Source organism: Centrocercus urophasianus, unplaced genomic scaffold (assembly GCF_019232065.1).
Source record: "Centrocercus urophasianus isolate 14NV4802_14NV808 unplaced genomic scaffold, USGS_Curo_1.0 seq_10, whole genome shotgun sequence".
NCBI classification, from domain to species: domain Eukaryota; kingdom Metazoa; phylum Chordata; class Aves; order Galliformes; family Phasianidae; genus Centrocercus; species Centrocercus urophasianus.
In genome coordinates, this window is record NW_024884142.1 from 67,925,530 (window position 1) to 67,941,319 (window position 15,790).

The 15,790-nt window shown below is 33.9% G+C and overlaps 1 protein-coding gene across 1 annotated transcript in view; it reads left to right on the forward strand.

The window, feature by feature from the left end:
* FMN2 (formin 2) overlaps positions 1-15,790 on the forward strand; it is a 141,286-nt gene that overhangs the window by 50,706 nt on the left and 74,790 nt on the right. Inside the window, exon 8 of the mRNA XM_042811192.1 lies at positions 6,338-6,425. Within this exon, the coding sequence (XP_042667126.1) occupies positions 6,338-6,425 (88 nt within the window). The remainder of the gene's footprint in view (positions 1-6,337; positions 6,426-15,790) is intronic.

Below are 15,790 nucleotides of genomic sequence, written 5' to 3' on the forward strand. Positions count from 1 at the left end.
ACAGGGGAAAAAAAGGATTTAGGCTGTAGTGAGTGACTTCCAGCAGCTGTGCAACTGAAAGCTGCACAAGTATAACCCAGATCTTGAATCTTGAAAAATAGCTGCCACCTTGGTCTGTACAGAACTCTTGCTGTGCCAGAAACTGAGTTGAGCTGCCTTAATTATGGCTATCTTTCCAGGGAGACTGGCTATTGTATGTTTCTATAGGAAGCACTTTTAGATCTTTTATATACTACCTTTTCCATCTCTCCCTTGAATGTCTGGATGATGATGATTCTCTTGGCGTGTTGGATGTGTTAATGTTAGATGCTATCAAGGGAAAAAGAATGGGACACAAAACACACAAAAGAAAAAACAGAAAACAATATGCATTTCTTCTCCTGTCTGCCCACCTGCTTTTTTTCAGCTGAGAATGCAAGAAAGAAAGCTACATCTGAACTCAAATTCAGAATTGGATGTACATTGGATTGAGTGTGTTTCACCTAAAGGAAAAAAAAGAGATTAGTACAGTGATCATGATGATTTAATATTTTAAAATAACGTTCAATTTTTGTGAATATCACTAATTGTATTTTTTATCAGTAATGACTTATGAGTTAAACAAAGTTTTAGTGCCAACATGAAAATCAAGTTTTTAAGGTTACTATTTTTAATTTGTAATGAAGTCCAAAAATACTTGAGGTAAGAGACATGATTTTCATTAAATCATAGAATGATTTAGGTGAGAAGGGTCCTCAAAGATCACAGAATCTCAAGAGATTCTCAAGGATCTCAAGAGATCAAGTCCAACCCCCCTCTCAAGCAGGTACCTTATGATAGGTCAAACAGGCAGGCATCCAGATGGGTATTGAAGACCTCCATAGGATCCTCCACAATCCCTCTAGGCATCCTGTTCCAGTGTTCCTTTGCCCTTACAGTAAAGAAATTCTTGTACATGTTTGTATGGAACTTCCTATGTTCATATTTTAGGCCTTGTCCTATTGCTTTGCACCACCAAGAAGAGCCTGGCTTCATTCGCCTTCCACCTCCCATCAGATACTTATAAACATTAATCAGATCCCCCCTCAGTCTTTTCTCTAGGCTGAATAGACATAGGTTACTCAGTCTTTCCTCAGATGGAAAATACTCTAGCCTCTTTATCATCTTTGTAACCCTCTGCTGAATTCCTTCTCAGAGATGCCTGTCTTTTCTGAAGTGGGAAGCCCAGAACAGGACATTCCAGATGTGCCTCACCAGGATAGAGTAAGAGGGGGAAGATCACCTCCCTTGACCTACTATCCACATTCTTTTTTAATTCATCCCTAGATTCCATTGGCCTTGGCCTCAAGAGAACACTGCTGGTTCATGGCCAACTTGCTGTCTACCAGAACACTTAGGTCCTTCTTCACAGAGCTCCTCTCCTGTACAGATGAATGTGGTTATTCTTCCCAGGTGTAAGACTCCACACTTGCTCTTTTTAAACCTTGTCAGGTTCCTCACTGCCCAACTCTCCAGTCTGTTCAGTTCTTGTTGAATAGTAGCACAGCCTTCTTGTGTGTCAGTCACTCCTCCCAGTTCTGTATCATCAGAAAACTTGCTAAACGTGGACTCTGTCACTTCATTCAGATTGTTGAAGATGTTGAACAACACTAGACCCAGCACCAACCCTTAGGGAACATCACTTGTTACAGTCCTCCAACCAGACTCTGACCTGCTGATGACAACCTTCTGCCAGTCAGCCAGTTCTCAATCATCTAGTTGATCATCTAATCACCCCTCTGCTGTGGACAGGACGCTTTGCTGCTGATGATTTGGAGAATTATAGGATCACAAGGTTGGAAAGGACCTACAAGATCATCTAGTGTAACCATCAAATTAGAGAATAATGCAGTTTTTGCTTAGTGGTGGTCAGTACAAACAGCAAGAACAAAAAAGTTGTAAAGAAAAGGAGGCAGCTGCAACTAAAAGAGTTCATTGGGAGTGAGTACAGTAAATAATGTTTTTGACTGTAACCATGTGTCATAAGATGATAACATTGCAGATTTTATTCTGCAGGCTTTTTCCATTGTTTGACCTGCCCTTTTTTCTTTGTCTGTTTTTTAGCGTTCTATTTGTCTTCCTGATTTCATCTGTTAACTTCAAATAAAATATTTAAAAATAATAAATTCAAATCTATTTGGGCATGCAATATCTTTTGAAGACTATTCAAAAGACTTGTATAATTCCTAACGTGACAAGGTTGTTCATGGTAGTGGTTCTGATCACTTGTAAAAAAGCAAGTGTTAGTTCATTGTAAAACATACAAAATTTTCACTTTTTATGTGCATTTACCAAGAAAATTTTAGCTTGTTGGATTTCCATTTTCTAAAAGTTTATATTGTAGACCCTGATCATTCACTTTTGTTATTAACCAACTCACAGAGATGTTTTCATGATTACAAACAGAATACAAATTTAGAACAGCTACAAATTACAACAGCTACAAATTTAGAAATTAAACTTTAAGGTACCCATGTCCTTCAGATGCTGAAAGAAGTAGGTATAATTGTGGTATATAACAATCAGTTAAACTATCAAATAGCTTTAAGCATATAAAAAATATATATTTCTTGTTATCTATTTTTAAGCTAAACAATTTAAACTTCGATATTTTATTTCCATCCCCCACTCTAATCTTTAGAATTAGGTTATTGCAATTATTTTTAATGATGAGTATTTAAATATTTTTGTCTCCTTTTGAGGATTGCAGTGTTTATCTGAATTATTACTGCATATCTGAATCTAGATGAAAAATTACTCAGATTGCTTAAAGTGGTAAAAATTGATTTTATTTAAATCAACATGTTCCATCAGAATAGGTAGGCTGTTAGGCAGTCAGAACTGGATGTTATATTGTTTGGTAGGTATGAAGTAGAAATACTTTATCTCCTGCTATACCAAAATATCCTCACCAGGTGTATTGTGTGTTTTTCCTCTCATGCCACTGCTAGCCAGAACTAATTTTTGGTTTTACCTTAAATAAATTTTAAAAAATAACTAATAAGCTTTTATGGGAATGCTCTCTTATCGTTCTGTAAGGAAGCAAGGATATCCATGTGACAAATATGGTACAATTCTTTGATCATGTATTTTATAATTGGAATATGCTGGAATCCACAGGAAAGAATTGCTGTTGCAACAGCAGATCAAGATTCCTGCATTACTGCCATGATGCAATCTCCTAAAATCTTGTTTGGAACTTCTGTATTTCTGCATCCTCTCTATAAAAGCTACAAGCATTTGTACAGTGGCTTTCCTGCTTATGACTTGTTGTAACACAGTAGTTTTTCAGAGCCACTGAAAACCAACAGGATAATTTTGCTTAATGCTAGCAGTCAAAATCAGAACCAGAGAATGAGAGCCACTGAAGAATTCCGTGCATTAAATAAATATTTTTCTGGGGAAAGGGGAACTTTTGTATTTTTACTTCAGGGTTCTCATCAGCCACGTGTCTTGCATTACCTTTCATTAAATATCTTTTTGACTTTTTGACTTTTTTTTATTGTTTTCAACAATCAGGAGCAAATTTGGCAAAAGTAGTTTGTTTACTGTTTAACAATGAAGACCACTCAACAACTAAAAAGTCTGTGCTAGACTTTAGGCTTCAGATAAAAATCTTCTGCTTAGTTTTTTTTAAATTTCTTTAGAGCAAAGTTCCAGGGTCCAGACTAAAAAGGAGCTGTATGTTGTCTGAGATTTTAGATCTTGTAAAGATTAGTTTATCAGTCTTTTGTTGCTATATCTTTAAATGATGTTACTAGCCTGTGGACAGTCGGCCTACGCTATGTTGCTGATTTATTTTGTTTTGTTTTTAAATGTGGGAATTGCTTTAGGCACTTATGTTAATATTCATATTTTCTGAATTAGTGTCGTATTGTTACAGTGTTCTATTGGAAGAAGATATAGTTTTCATGCAATTTACTCAAATTAGGAAGGAAGAATGAGTAAAGTTGAGTATGAAAACTGACATAAAGCCTACATTTTAAATAGAGCTGGACAAAACCAATAGTTGTTATATAACCACACTTTCTGTTCCTTTTCTGAGCCCCCATTTACTTGATGGTGACGCTCTTTTAGTATTTCTGATGTCCTTGAAGTTCAGAATTTTGGTAGAAATAATGACCTATTGTGCACAGGAACAGTGTTAATTTTTTTTTTTTCTTCTGATCACTGCAAATCAAGTCGGTCTCTTATTCGTCAGCTCACTTTAAGAAAAAAGCCACTTTTTTTTTCTGTGAACTTTCAGATCAGGTTACTACTAGAGCATGTGACTCAGATTTTCTGGGCCTCTGATATTGATGTCCCCTGAAAAGAAGAAAAGGTTTGTTTTAGTCTGTATGACAAAGTCATAGTTAATGTATCTAGTGGCTATTTTTTCTCTCTAGTTTTGGTTCCCATGCTACATGTGTAGCCCTGTTCTTGGTAGCTCTCAGATCTAGATTGCTGATGGGTGGTAAAAATAGTGTTTTCACAAGTTGAATCTAGTAGTAATATAGTAGTGTATGGGTACTGACGTTACTAAAAGTTGGAGAGTCCCAAGAACAGACTTCAGATAATAGTTTATCTTTACAGGAAGTCTCAGGTTGTTTGTTTTAGCTTGATCGCAGTTCTATGCTTAAATATCTGTACTCCTAATAGGAAATAATTAGAGCGATTATAGTTGTACTGACAGTGTGCAGTATCCCAGTTATATTTTTGTGAATTATCATAGTTTTTCCCCTTGAATTCAGAAAATAATTATCTTCTGTAAAACAAGATCTTCTGTACCTTATCTGTAAAATTTTAAATTCAGTGTATTTGACTTCAGTGTTTAATACTAATACATTGTGTGTTATATAATTGAATGAGCACTTGCTAACTTCTGACAAATGACACTGATAGCTAGGTCTTTCACCATGTGAGCAGTGATAATGCTGCTCCTGGTCTGTGATTCCAAGCTTTTTTTACTTAGCAGGATGCAAGGTTTTCACTTCACTGCCGTGAAGTTAGGTATTTCCCTTTCCTCATGAATTTCTGACACACTGATGATTACAAAGGCACAAGGAAAAATAAATAAAAATAAATAGAATTGGCCAACTAATCACATCCTCAGAAAACATTCTGCAAGCATTTGTGAGTTTATCAAGCTTCCATTTCTAAGCAGTTGTAGTGGGATAGTTCTAGTTCAGAATTTTGCTGTTCTTCATCTACTGCTCAGTCATCAACTTAAAAACCCTTGTGTGAAAACTTGAGTGAATCAAAGTAAGAGCAACTGTAAACATCTTGTGGAATACTTCAATGGATTTTAAGATATGAACTGTATTACATTTTTTAGCTAAAATATTTTTATTAATTTCATTTATGCTCATTAATTACTAATTATTTTTTCCAGTGGGCTGTAGTTGTTATGGCATCTCAGCGCAATGATAGAAACTACGTAACTTGAAAAAGCATATCCCCTACCTGATCGAAATGTAAAAGTAACTTGAATTCACAGATCAAATATCTGTTTTCTTCTTATAAATTCAGTTTTTTTATTTAGCATGTAGTACAGCATAAAATTCAGAAACCTGAGTAGATCAGCATTTAATCTTCTACACCTGTATAATGTTGTAGCCCTACTTAGAATCTAAATTCATGTCACTTTGCAGATAAGAAACCTTTCCAGTAATTACTTGCTAATTGTTTCAGTAACATGAAATTTATATCCAGCGAAAGTCAAATAGCTTAGAGCTACCTGTGAAAGGCAGTTCATAAAATACTTGTTGCTTTTATGTTTGCAAGGCAAATATGTACAGAAGTACTTTTTTTTGCTTATTTGAATAAAAAAAAAAAAAAAGCTTAGATTTTTCTCTATTTTCTAACTGATCAAAGAAACTACCAATATGTAATAGTTATTTTTTTTAATAAAATTGTATTTGGTACCTGCAATATTAAACTTGAAAATAAGTCACAAATTCTCACAGTTTTAGCTTACATCAAAGATGGAAATTATTGTGTGGTTCTGGAAACCAAAGAAATTCCATGACAGACATAGAATTTTTTTATATGACTGCCTGTTTCATACACCTATAACAGTAATGTGAAATTGAAAGTGTGCATCCTAATGAAGCATAAACTGTAAGGAAACTTTACAGTAACTTTTAGATTTAAGATTCAGCTAGATGACATTTATGCTTGTGATATATTCAGTTTGAAGCACCCTTAAAAATAATAATACTTTTCGTGCATATATAAATTACTCAGAGTACTATTTTTTTGAATTTTTTATTAGTATTGCAAAATATATTCTAAAACTTTTCATGCTGGTGAATATTAATAGATGGCTTTATTTTGGCAGGTTGTCAAGTTATTAAGTAACAAAAGATCTCAAGCTGTTGGAATATTAATGTCTAGTCTTCACTTAGACATGAGGGACATTCAGCATGGTAAGTGAAATAAATATTGTTGATTCTATCTCAAGTTGCATCATTAATTATCTGGAAATCATTGTTATTCCTGTATTTTCTTATGGAGGAAAAAAAAAAAAAAAAAAGAAAAAGCTTAGTGTTTTATGAAAATAGCGCATTATGGCATTTATTTCCACTTTTGTAACATATTCAATTTTCCACTATAGTAATTAGATGTGTTGAATGTTTATCTGCAGAATTACCACCTATAGTTCTGAACAGCAATTATCTGTGTGGCATGAAATCTAAACTCTTTGATCACAGAGGATTGTGATGTGTTGTTTTATTCTAATTCAAAGTGCCCAAGAGTATATCCAAAAAAGTGTATTACAACAGTTAATTGATTTGCTGTCTAAAGTAGTTCATATTAAGGGGGTTAGCTCAAACTGGAGTTGTTTCATCTTCAACAGCTGTTTATAATGGGAGATTTTTTTGGAAGGAGTATAATACTTATCACATTTATGCTAAGAGACAGTAGTGCAAAAAGGTGAAAAGTGGAATTGCATTTATACTCAGAGCATCCTTTATGTTTCCCAAAGGCTTTAAATAGATTTGAAGCAGATTGAACTATCTTGTGAAGTGCCAGCCTATCTATTAAATAAATGTGGTTTCAAGTATAACACAGACTTCATAAATCACGAAAACATCTTGTGAACTTTCTAGGTTACATATTTACAGCCATGCATTCAGTTTACTATTATTTGCTAACTTCGTGAAATTATTCCTAAGTAGAAGCAAATTTTAGTGCACTCTGTCAGCTAATGAGTAACTCTTAATCACAAGATTAAGTTTTTATTAAACTGTTTTGATCGTTAGGAGACTTCCTCAAACTGAAGCACTTAAGATGGTAGTCATAGAGCAAGGCGCCAGTACTGGCGCCAAGAAGTACTTGGTATTTCCAAAGCTGGCAGATGTAGTTGAGTTAAGTCATAGAGCAAAATCTGAAAACAATGATATGGTCCTTTCCTTCAGTCAAATATTCAACTTGGTTTCAGCTAATAATGAGAACCTTATGAACAAAGGAGTCCGCCTAACATCTGTGTCTGTGGTAAAGCCAACACAAGTTCATTGAAAAGTTGCTTGCTTAACATGCAACACTAGCAATAACATGGCATGAATGTTAGTAGTTGAAAGGGTCAAACAATACTATGCTTAACCTTTATCCTACTACAATATGAAGTACATGTGGTCATCTAAGAGCTATGTGCAGATTTTGTATACCCTTCAATAGCTGTTGTTAAAAAACAATAGTTTTTGTAAAGGAGAGTTTAATAACACTTCCTAGCTGTTCAGAGGTAATTGAACAAACATGAGAGAAATTTTATCTGATAGACGGACTTGTGGAAATGGTTGGAAGATCATGGTTTAAAACATAGGTTTGGTGTGTTGGTATTTTCTTTAATGTAGGCACACAGGAAAAGCTGTGAGGAGCGGGAAATAATGTAGTGGGAGTTAGTGTTATATCACTTGTATTTGTCTAAAAAACACATTTCTGGTACCAGTAACTCCATGCAGAATTTTGAGTAATCTGACTATCAAGCTTGTGTGAGATGTTATAAAATTAAGCACCCATGAGTTGAGTTTTGGCTTTGTGTATGCTTGCTTATTAAACAAATAAGAATTCTCTTATTTTTTTTCTTAACAGTTTTAAGCTTGCTGGCTTATCTGCAACAGTTTGAATAGTCTAAAGAGAGAATGCTACCAAAATTAAAAGAGAAAATTGAAATAGAAGCTGCATTAGCAATATAGAACTTGCTGTATTTCCTTTTTTTACATTAAGATTCAAAATACGTGACAAATACAGCAAAAACAGTTATCAATATTCTTTGCCCCCTAGCCCAGGGCTTTAGTGGCCTTCTTGTGCTTTTATATTTTTACTTTGTAGCTTTGACTACTTGTGGTACCAGTTAACTTTCTTCATTGGCATTCTTCTGAATATTCCCCATAAACTATTTTTGGTGGAAGTAGTGTTAATACAAGTTGAAGAAGAATTGTAATTTTATTTTCTTTTCAACTGACTTAGAAAAGTACAAAGAGAGAGCAAATTTCAGTACAGTGTGGTATTCATTGATTCCTTGGTTTTATGCTGTTGTGTTTTGTTTTTCTACTAGTTTAGACAAATTTCAAAATGTTACCGGAAAAGAAGGGAAAATAATTGTGCTAGCTATGAATTTGTGTAAAAAGTTTAAGGTTTCAAGTTTTAATCATAATGAAGTGCTTAAAATAACTTGAAATTTAAGCTGATGTATTTAATATCTTGCAAGGTTTTTGGTTTGTTTTTTGCTGATTTTTTGAAGATGAAAAATACATGTGAAATATTATCTGCAAGATGAAAGATGGTTTAGAAAATTTGAAATTGAAATTGGATATTTTAACTAATCTAGAATAACTATTGAATTTTCTGTGCATGTGATCAGATGGTGTTTAATGGAAGATCTCAAGCTATTGGAATACGTACTAAATGGATTTGAATGATGGTGCTGATGATGTCATTGCTGGTAGAACTGCATTTATTTGCTCCTCCCTTGAAATTGGGTTTACTAAGACAAATTCCAAAATTTTGGCTGTTGTTTAAATATTATTCCATTGTGGAAGTACTAGACTGTATTTGTGCTGAACTTTTGCACACATTGTTCTAATAGTGCTTTAAAGTAGGGTGAGTTGATTTTTTTTTTTTTTAGATGTTATTGTTACAGTGATTTCCTTTTTTGTAGATTTTCAGTGCTAACAGCTTCCAACTAATTTGTCAAGGATATAGTTGTAAGAATTGTAAGAAATATTGATTTCTTTAAACCCACTGCCATTTTTCAGTTATTAGTATTAAAATGTGGCTCCTCCTTATGGCTTCTCTGATTTCAAACAATATTTTACTGATGCCTATTCCTTATAGTCATCTATCAACCATGCAAAGCATTTTATCCAGGTATTTTGCTTGCTTTTTTGATTTATTTCTTTAACTGTACCACAAATCAACCTCACTTCTCTTATCTAGTATTATGTTCCCACTAGAAGAGTAGCTGCATTTGGCTGTAAGAGACAGCCAAAACTGAAGAAATATGAAAGAAGCACTTACCTATTTTTCCTTTATAGCTCAGATTATTTTTCTGAATTAGAAATTCCAGTGAATGGCTTTTAGTAGTCTATGAAGAACATCCCTTATATTAATATGTAAATGCACATCAAGCTGGTGTCTTCCTTCATTCAAGGACTGCGTCTCTTAAATAATAAACCTTTCAACACAGGAAAAATAGTAATAATAATTTGAAACTGTAATTATGTTGTCCAGAACATAGTTGTCCTTCCTTCCCTGATCAGTTCATTATAAGGATACAGCAAGTCCTCTGCTGGTTTTCAATGTTTTATAGACAGTAAAACATACAGTAACAATGGAAAAACAAATAATCTAATATGAGAAGTAAGAGAATGGAAAATAAACTGGAGTTTTCAACTGTGAGGAGAGCAGACGTTATATTTCATGCAAACAATGTTTGCGTTTACTGCAGTCACATTTTTATAATTGTTTCCAAGATAGAAATGTATCTTGTTTAGTGAAGTTATCCTTGTCTGACCTTATCTTGTAAATGCTAAAAGTAGAAGACTGGCAAAAACTTTACTAAATTCCTTGTCTTTTGAACATTTCTGTAATCTTTTCCAATTCAGTAGTTTCGTGTAACAGGGTTTATCACTTCAGGTGTGATATTACTTCTGGGATGGCTGCAATTCTGTAAATATTTCTCTAAGTCTTTGAGTAACATTTTGTGGTTGCACTGACTGTGCTAGAAGTAGTTTAATGATTTCTGCCTCTGATTAATTCTGAATCCTCCCTCTTTATGATGTTCTGTTCTAACAATTATCATTTTTCTTCCTCTCTGAGATGATAATAATTTAACAAAACTATAGTAGGAAAAAAAAATAGATATGGAAAATGGAAGACCAAAGCTATTTTTGTTACAGCTCTCAACTGACCATTGGTAAGTGATACTAAGAATGTTATATAAAAGCACTGTAGAAAAAATAATTGTGAAGAAGGCAGGTTCGTCTAACTGTTGGTAAAGCCCAACATTTTAACTTGAATCAGAGATTATTTTATTGAAAACTGTATTTGCATCAGTGTTTGCTGTTCTAGCAGAGGTACAGCTAAGCACAGCAGGCACATTTTCTGCCCTTCATTCAAAAGACAAATGTATAGGAGGGGAATGAATATTCAATGTTAGTGGACAAAATAAATATTTATTCTTAGTAATAGTGGCTATTAATGACAGAGAAACATAATAGAGTTTTGGTTTAGATTTTTCACATTGACACTTTGAAATTGTGAACTGAGAAGGCCTTCATCAGAGACAAACTGAATGATTTTGGTGGAGGAAGGGGGAAAATATCTCTCATACTGAGTTATTTGAATGGCCTTGGATCTAGGAGATGATGTAAATGAAAAGCATTTAGGAAAGAATAACTCGATCTGAAAACTGTCTCTGATTAGTTTATCCTATAAATAGTCCAGAGATAATCTAATTAGTACTTAAATCCTAGTATCAGTATATAAGTATAATCACTTGAAACACATAAAATAAATTATTTCTCAAGAAAGGATCTGTTCACAGAATGCATATTGCTTTTTAAATTAGTTATGTTGTAAAATGTAATTTGGTTTTTTGGACATTTTCAGACTGGAAGACAAATAGATGACAAAAATTCTAATTCCTGTCCGTTCGGCTATGGACAAAATATAAAATCCTGAATACAAGTACATACACAGACTCCTTTTTAGGTTATTTAAAGTACTGAACTGTAAAGGGATTATGATCTGTGCAGGTTGATAATAGGTAGAAATTATACCGGTCTTGTTTTATTAACTGAGAATTGTAACCCATTAAACATTTTTTTTTTTTTTTTCCCCTTATCAAAAATTGTACTTCAACAGCTAAAGTCTTTTTAGACCATGGTTTAAATTTCCTTCTGATAGCTTTTTCCATTGTTTAGATACTTCCAGCTTGCCATTGATAAAAGGTTTGTTAGTTGGGCTTTTTTTGGTTCTGTGCAATAACATGTGCTTGAATCTTCACATCAGAGTGGTGAATCTTAGTCCTCTATTTCTTCCCATCTTTGCCATATTTGTAACATTTAATGTTAGATTTCAGGCTTATACATTTTATTTGCTTATAACTTATAAACTCCTATTGTGAAATTATTTTTGAGAAAAAATGGAATAAACAAAATGACTCGTATAAAGCACAGATGAAATTAAATTTGAGTGCAACAATGTTTCTCTTGCTTTGATGCTGTCAGTATTCCTTACAGTGTTTGTACTAAATAGTTGAAAGTGATTCTGAAGTCCTTTTTCTTCAGGGAAGAAAAGTAGCCTTTCTTTCCCGCCTAGTTAGGGAGGGAGGACCTTGGAGAAAAGTAGCATTTCTAATGGTTGTGATTTAAACCCCAGAGCTGTGTGTGGAAAGCCTTAAAAGCCAGTCCCAAGTTTTGATAGAGATAGGGGAATGGGTGTCCCTTCCAGTCCTACCCTCTGAGATTTCCTGGAGGCTTATTCTAGTGACTAAACTCATTCTGGTCAATAAAGGAATAGCAGCAGGAAAAATAGGATCTTGGTGATCTTTTTAAGTATGCATGCAACACATCAGGGTAATGAAGAATAAAAAATATTTATGTCATCAAGAAAGGAACTGAATTTTGGTTTCAATGCAACACGTTATTATGTATTTGATAATTGAAAAATAAATGTATAGAACTAAAATCACTTTTCTATACTGCCAAATACACTTCAAATGAGGGAAATTATATTGAGCTTTTTAACAGTACTTGAATCAGCAGAGACTAATTACTGCCACATTGGATAGTTTGGCTAATTAAAAATTTTTGTTGTTGTTAAGAACATATGAATGTAATTTAATGGAAAAGTTTTGTAAGAAATGTAAGAACTCTAAGTGCATTGTTTGTATGTTGTTCCAGTTGAAATGGTTTACTTTTTTTCTTAGAAGCCTGATTAACACTGAGACATGGAGAGAAATGTTTCAGAAAGGTTCTTCTTTTGGGGGCACAGAAAAACTAGGACTGCTATTTCACATTTGTGTAATGTGTACTCAGTCGCATATGAGAGAGATGGTTATGAAGTTCAGTGCAGAAAAGCAATAAAATGCATGTTACGTTCATTACTATCATTCAAAAACTGAGGGAGGAACGGAATTTTTTTTACAGAAATACAGTAAAAGTATTTTTCAATGGCCATATTTCTATGCATCGCTAAGCTACACGAGTTTTGGCATTATGTCTATTAAGAACAGCTTAATAATTCCCTTAAGACCTTCCAATAATTAGTCGCACACTTTTTCATTAAGTTAAAAGGTTGGGAAAAAAAGAATGCCTGCCACATTAATCTGTTTAGTGATTTGTTTTTGTTTGGTAAGTTTAAATATGAAATATATTCACATACATTCTTTCAGATCTATAAAAAATTAAATGTCTTATGTATTTAACAGTTAAAATCTAATCTACATTCAAAGTAATTAGAATAAAGATGTAGGAAAACCTGCAAGGTGAATACAGTACTTTTTTTTTTTTTTTTTTTTTTTTTTTTTTACGTGAATGGAATCCATTTTACTACCTCTACCTCCCACCTTTTTGTAATTTCTCTTTTAAGGAAGGAATTCAACTCTACCTTGTATTGGCCAAAAGATCTTTCTACCTTAGTACCTGATCTCCTGTGTAGTTAGCAAGAAAAAAAGCAAAAATAAAATTAAGCCAAGATGAATGACATTAATTGCTCTTCATGTAATTCTTTAGATCTCTATTGAATCTTTTTGGCAGTAGTTGTCTTTTTCCAAATTTGGAATTGTTCTCATATGTGTTGCCTATTCTTTTGAGTTCACTTGTCAGCAGTCTACCATCCATAGCTCTTTCCTCTCTTTAGAAATGAAGTGACTAGCTCTGCAAATGATTTTCAGTATTTGTGTGTTCTGTAGGCCTATGCCACAGTATCATTTCTTCTATTTCCATATTGGTACTGATGTTGTATGTGTTTTAACTGTTGCTAATTATTGAGCTTTTCTTCTCAGAGAACTATGAAAAAAAAAAAAGTGATTATCATTTTGATGAAGGTTCCTTACATTTGGGTTCTTTTCTTCTATGTACTTTACTTTGCTTTGTATTGACACAATATTTCAGAGATCCTTTTGCACGTGTTTGCTATTAGCTTTAAACTAGCTAGCTCTTATATTCAACTATTTGCCTCTCATTCATTAAACTGCACAGGAAGTAGTGAAGATCTTAGTGGGGCTTCATTGCTACAACACTTTTTTAAAAATTCATAATCCATTTTTACAATTGACTTTTCTTAATAGCAGGTGCTGTATTTAAACCAAGTTATTTATCTCATGACAACAATTTTTTCTGAAGCCTTTGATAAGAAAGAGCTTTTTGCAAATCCAGTACCAGTTTAATCACTCTAATCTATGCCTTTTTTTTGATTCCACTAGAGGAATAACAATTCAAATTAGTGCTTGTAAGTATCCACTACAAAATGGAATGCAACCTTTCTTTCTCATTACATTGTGTTTCTCTGTATGTTTAAATAAGATGTTCTTCATATCATACATAGGCAGTTTCCAGGCACAAAATTCAGAGTGACTGGTTTGTAATTTTCGGCATAGTCTCTGGAATCCTCTTAAAACTTGTATGTTCAGAAACAAGTTCAATCTCAGACAATGCCCAAAATGCATCTCTTGAGAAATGTAGATCATGTACGAGAACATCTTAGACTTTTTCTCTCGGTAATAAATCCTATCACAAGTAATTTGTTTAATCTTTTTATTCTCCTTCTTTTGTGCTCTTTTTATAGTCAGGTTATTCGCATGCCCAACTGTTCCCTGTCAGGCTTCCTACATCAGATGTGTTTGAAAGCAGTTTTATTACCAGCTTTATGCATTTGGCATGTCAGTTTTAACCTTTTTTTTCTTGTCCAATTTACATTGAGCTTATGAGACTTTCTGCTTTTCTATTTTCTTTGGCTGATTTCCATGTTTTGAAGAGTGTTATTTTCTTACAGGTGTCTCTCATGCTCTTTTGTTTAATTGTGTATGTGGTTTTGAACCCCAGAGACAGTGGGGATATGGAATGATAAGGAAAAGTCTGAGTGCTTTATATTTCTCTTTTTTTTTTCCCCTCCAAAACTTATCTAAGCTTCATTGTGACTTACAAGCTTCTTACCCTTCTAACCAACTTTCTCCTTGTATTTTTATTTTTAGATAATCTCATTTTTTGTGTCCCTTAAAGATAGTGATTTTTAGACTGTTATAGTGTCTTCAGCTGTCTCGTATGCTATTTAGAAGTAAATAAAATGCTGTTTCTACTCTTTTGTTATTTCTGCCTACTTGCCATGTCCTGAAGTTTAGATTCTGTACGATATCTCATAAATGTATTTAACAGGTTAATCCTGCTGCTATGTTCTGTATCTTGCATATTATCACATGGCTGTTAGCATTCAGAAATCATTACAAACATGCTTTCTGCATGACATGTAATAGGGTTCTAGTTGTGCTAATTATAACTGGTCATAGACTTCCTCAGTAGGGAACATGGCAGATCTGTTTCAGCAGATTGCTTTATCTTAATTGACTCATCCTTCCTTCAGCAGTAACTGGTTTTGGCATCATACGCAGCCTTGAGACTGTGACACTGATAATCTTCCTTCTGATACATTTGGAACAGCCATTATACCCATCACTTAATAACTTGCCCGTTGCAAGCATGAGCAGTCTGGCGACTATATCACTCTATAGCTAGCCAGGACAGGACTTCACCTTGGCTTATTTTGATTTTTTTCCTCCTCCTCGACTCAAAATCTAGCTCTCATCCCTACCTCATCCAAGCACCTTTCCCACTCAGTTTTCCATTCCTCCCAGCTCTGCATTTCCAGCACCAGGTGGCAATAACAGCCCATGGTGTCTGGTCAGGGCTCGTTCTGCTTCAGCTCTGTTGAGGGTACTGTGTCTTGGTGCCAGGTACAAGGAGGAGAAAAGATGAAGAAATGATAGGGCAGAGACCTGTTTGCTGTATTCATCTGTGTTTGGCAGAGTAAGGAGTGCAGGGGCAAGCTGTGGTTAGATGTTAGAAAGTTTTTCTGTGGAGAAATATTTGGCATGTTTCTTCTCATGCTGATGCTGTTGAGCCTATGTCCCCCAAAGCACATGGATTTATTTTGCCTTCTTTCTATTCTTTCTTGTACTCTGACAGGACAGGACCCCTGGATAATGAAAGATTGAGATTTATTTAGGTTCTTCTGCTGTTCCATAGGAAACCTCCCTGTTCTATTTCAATGATATATATATGTGTTTAGT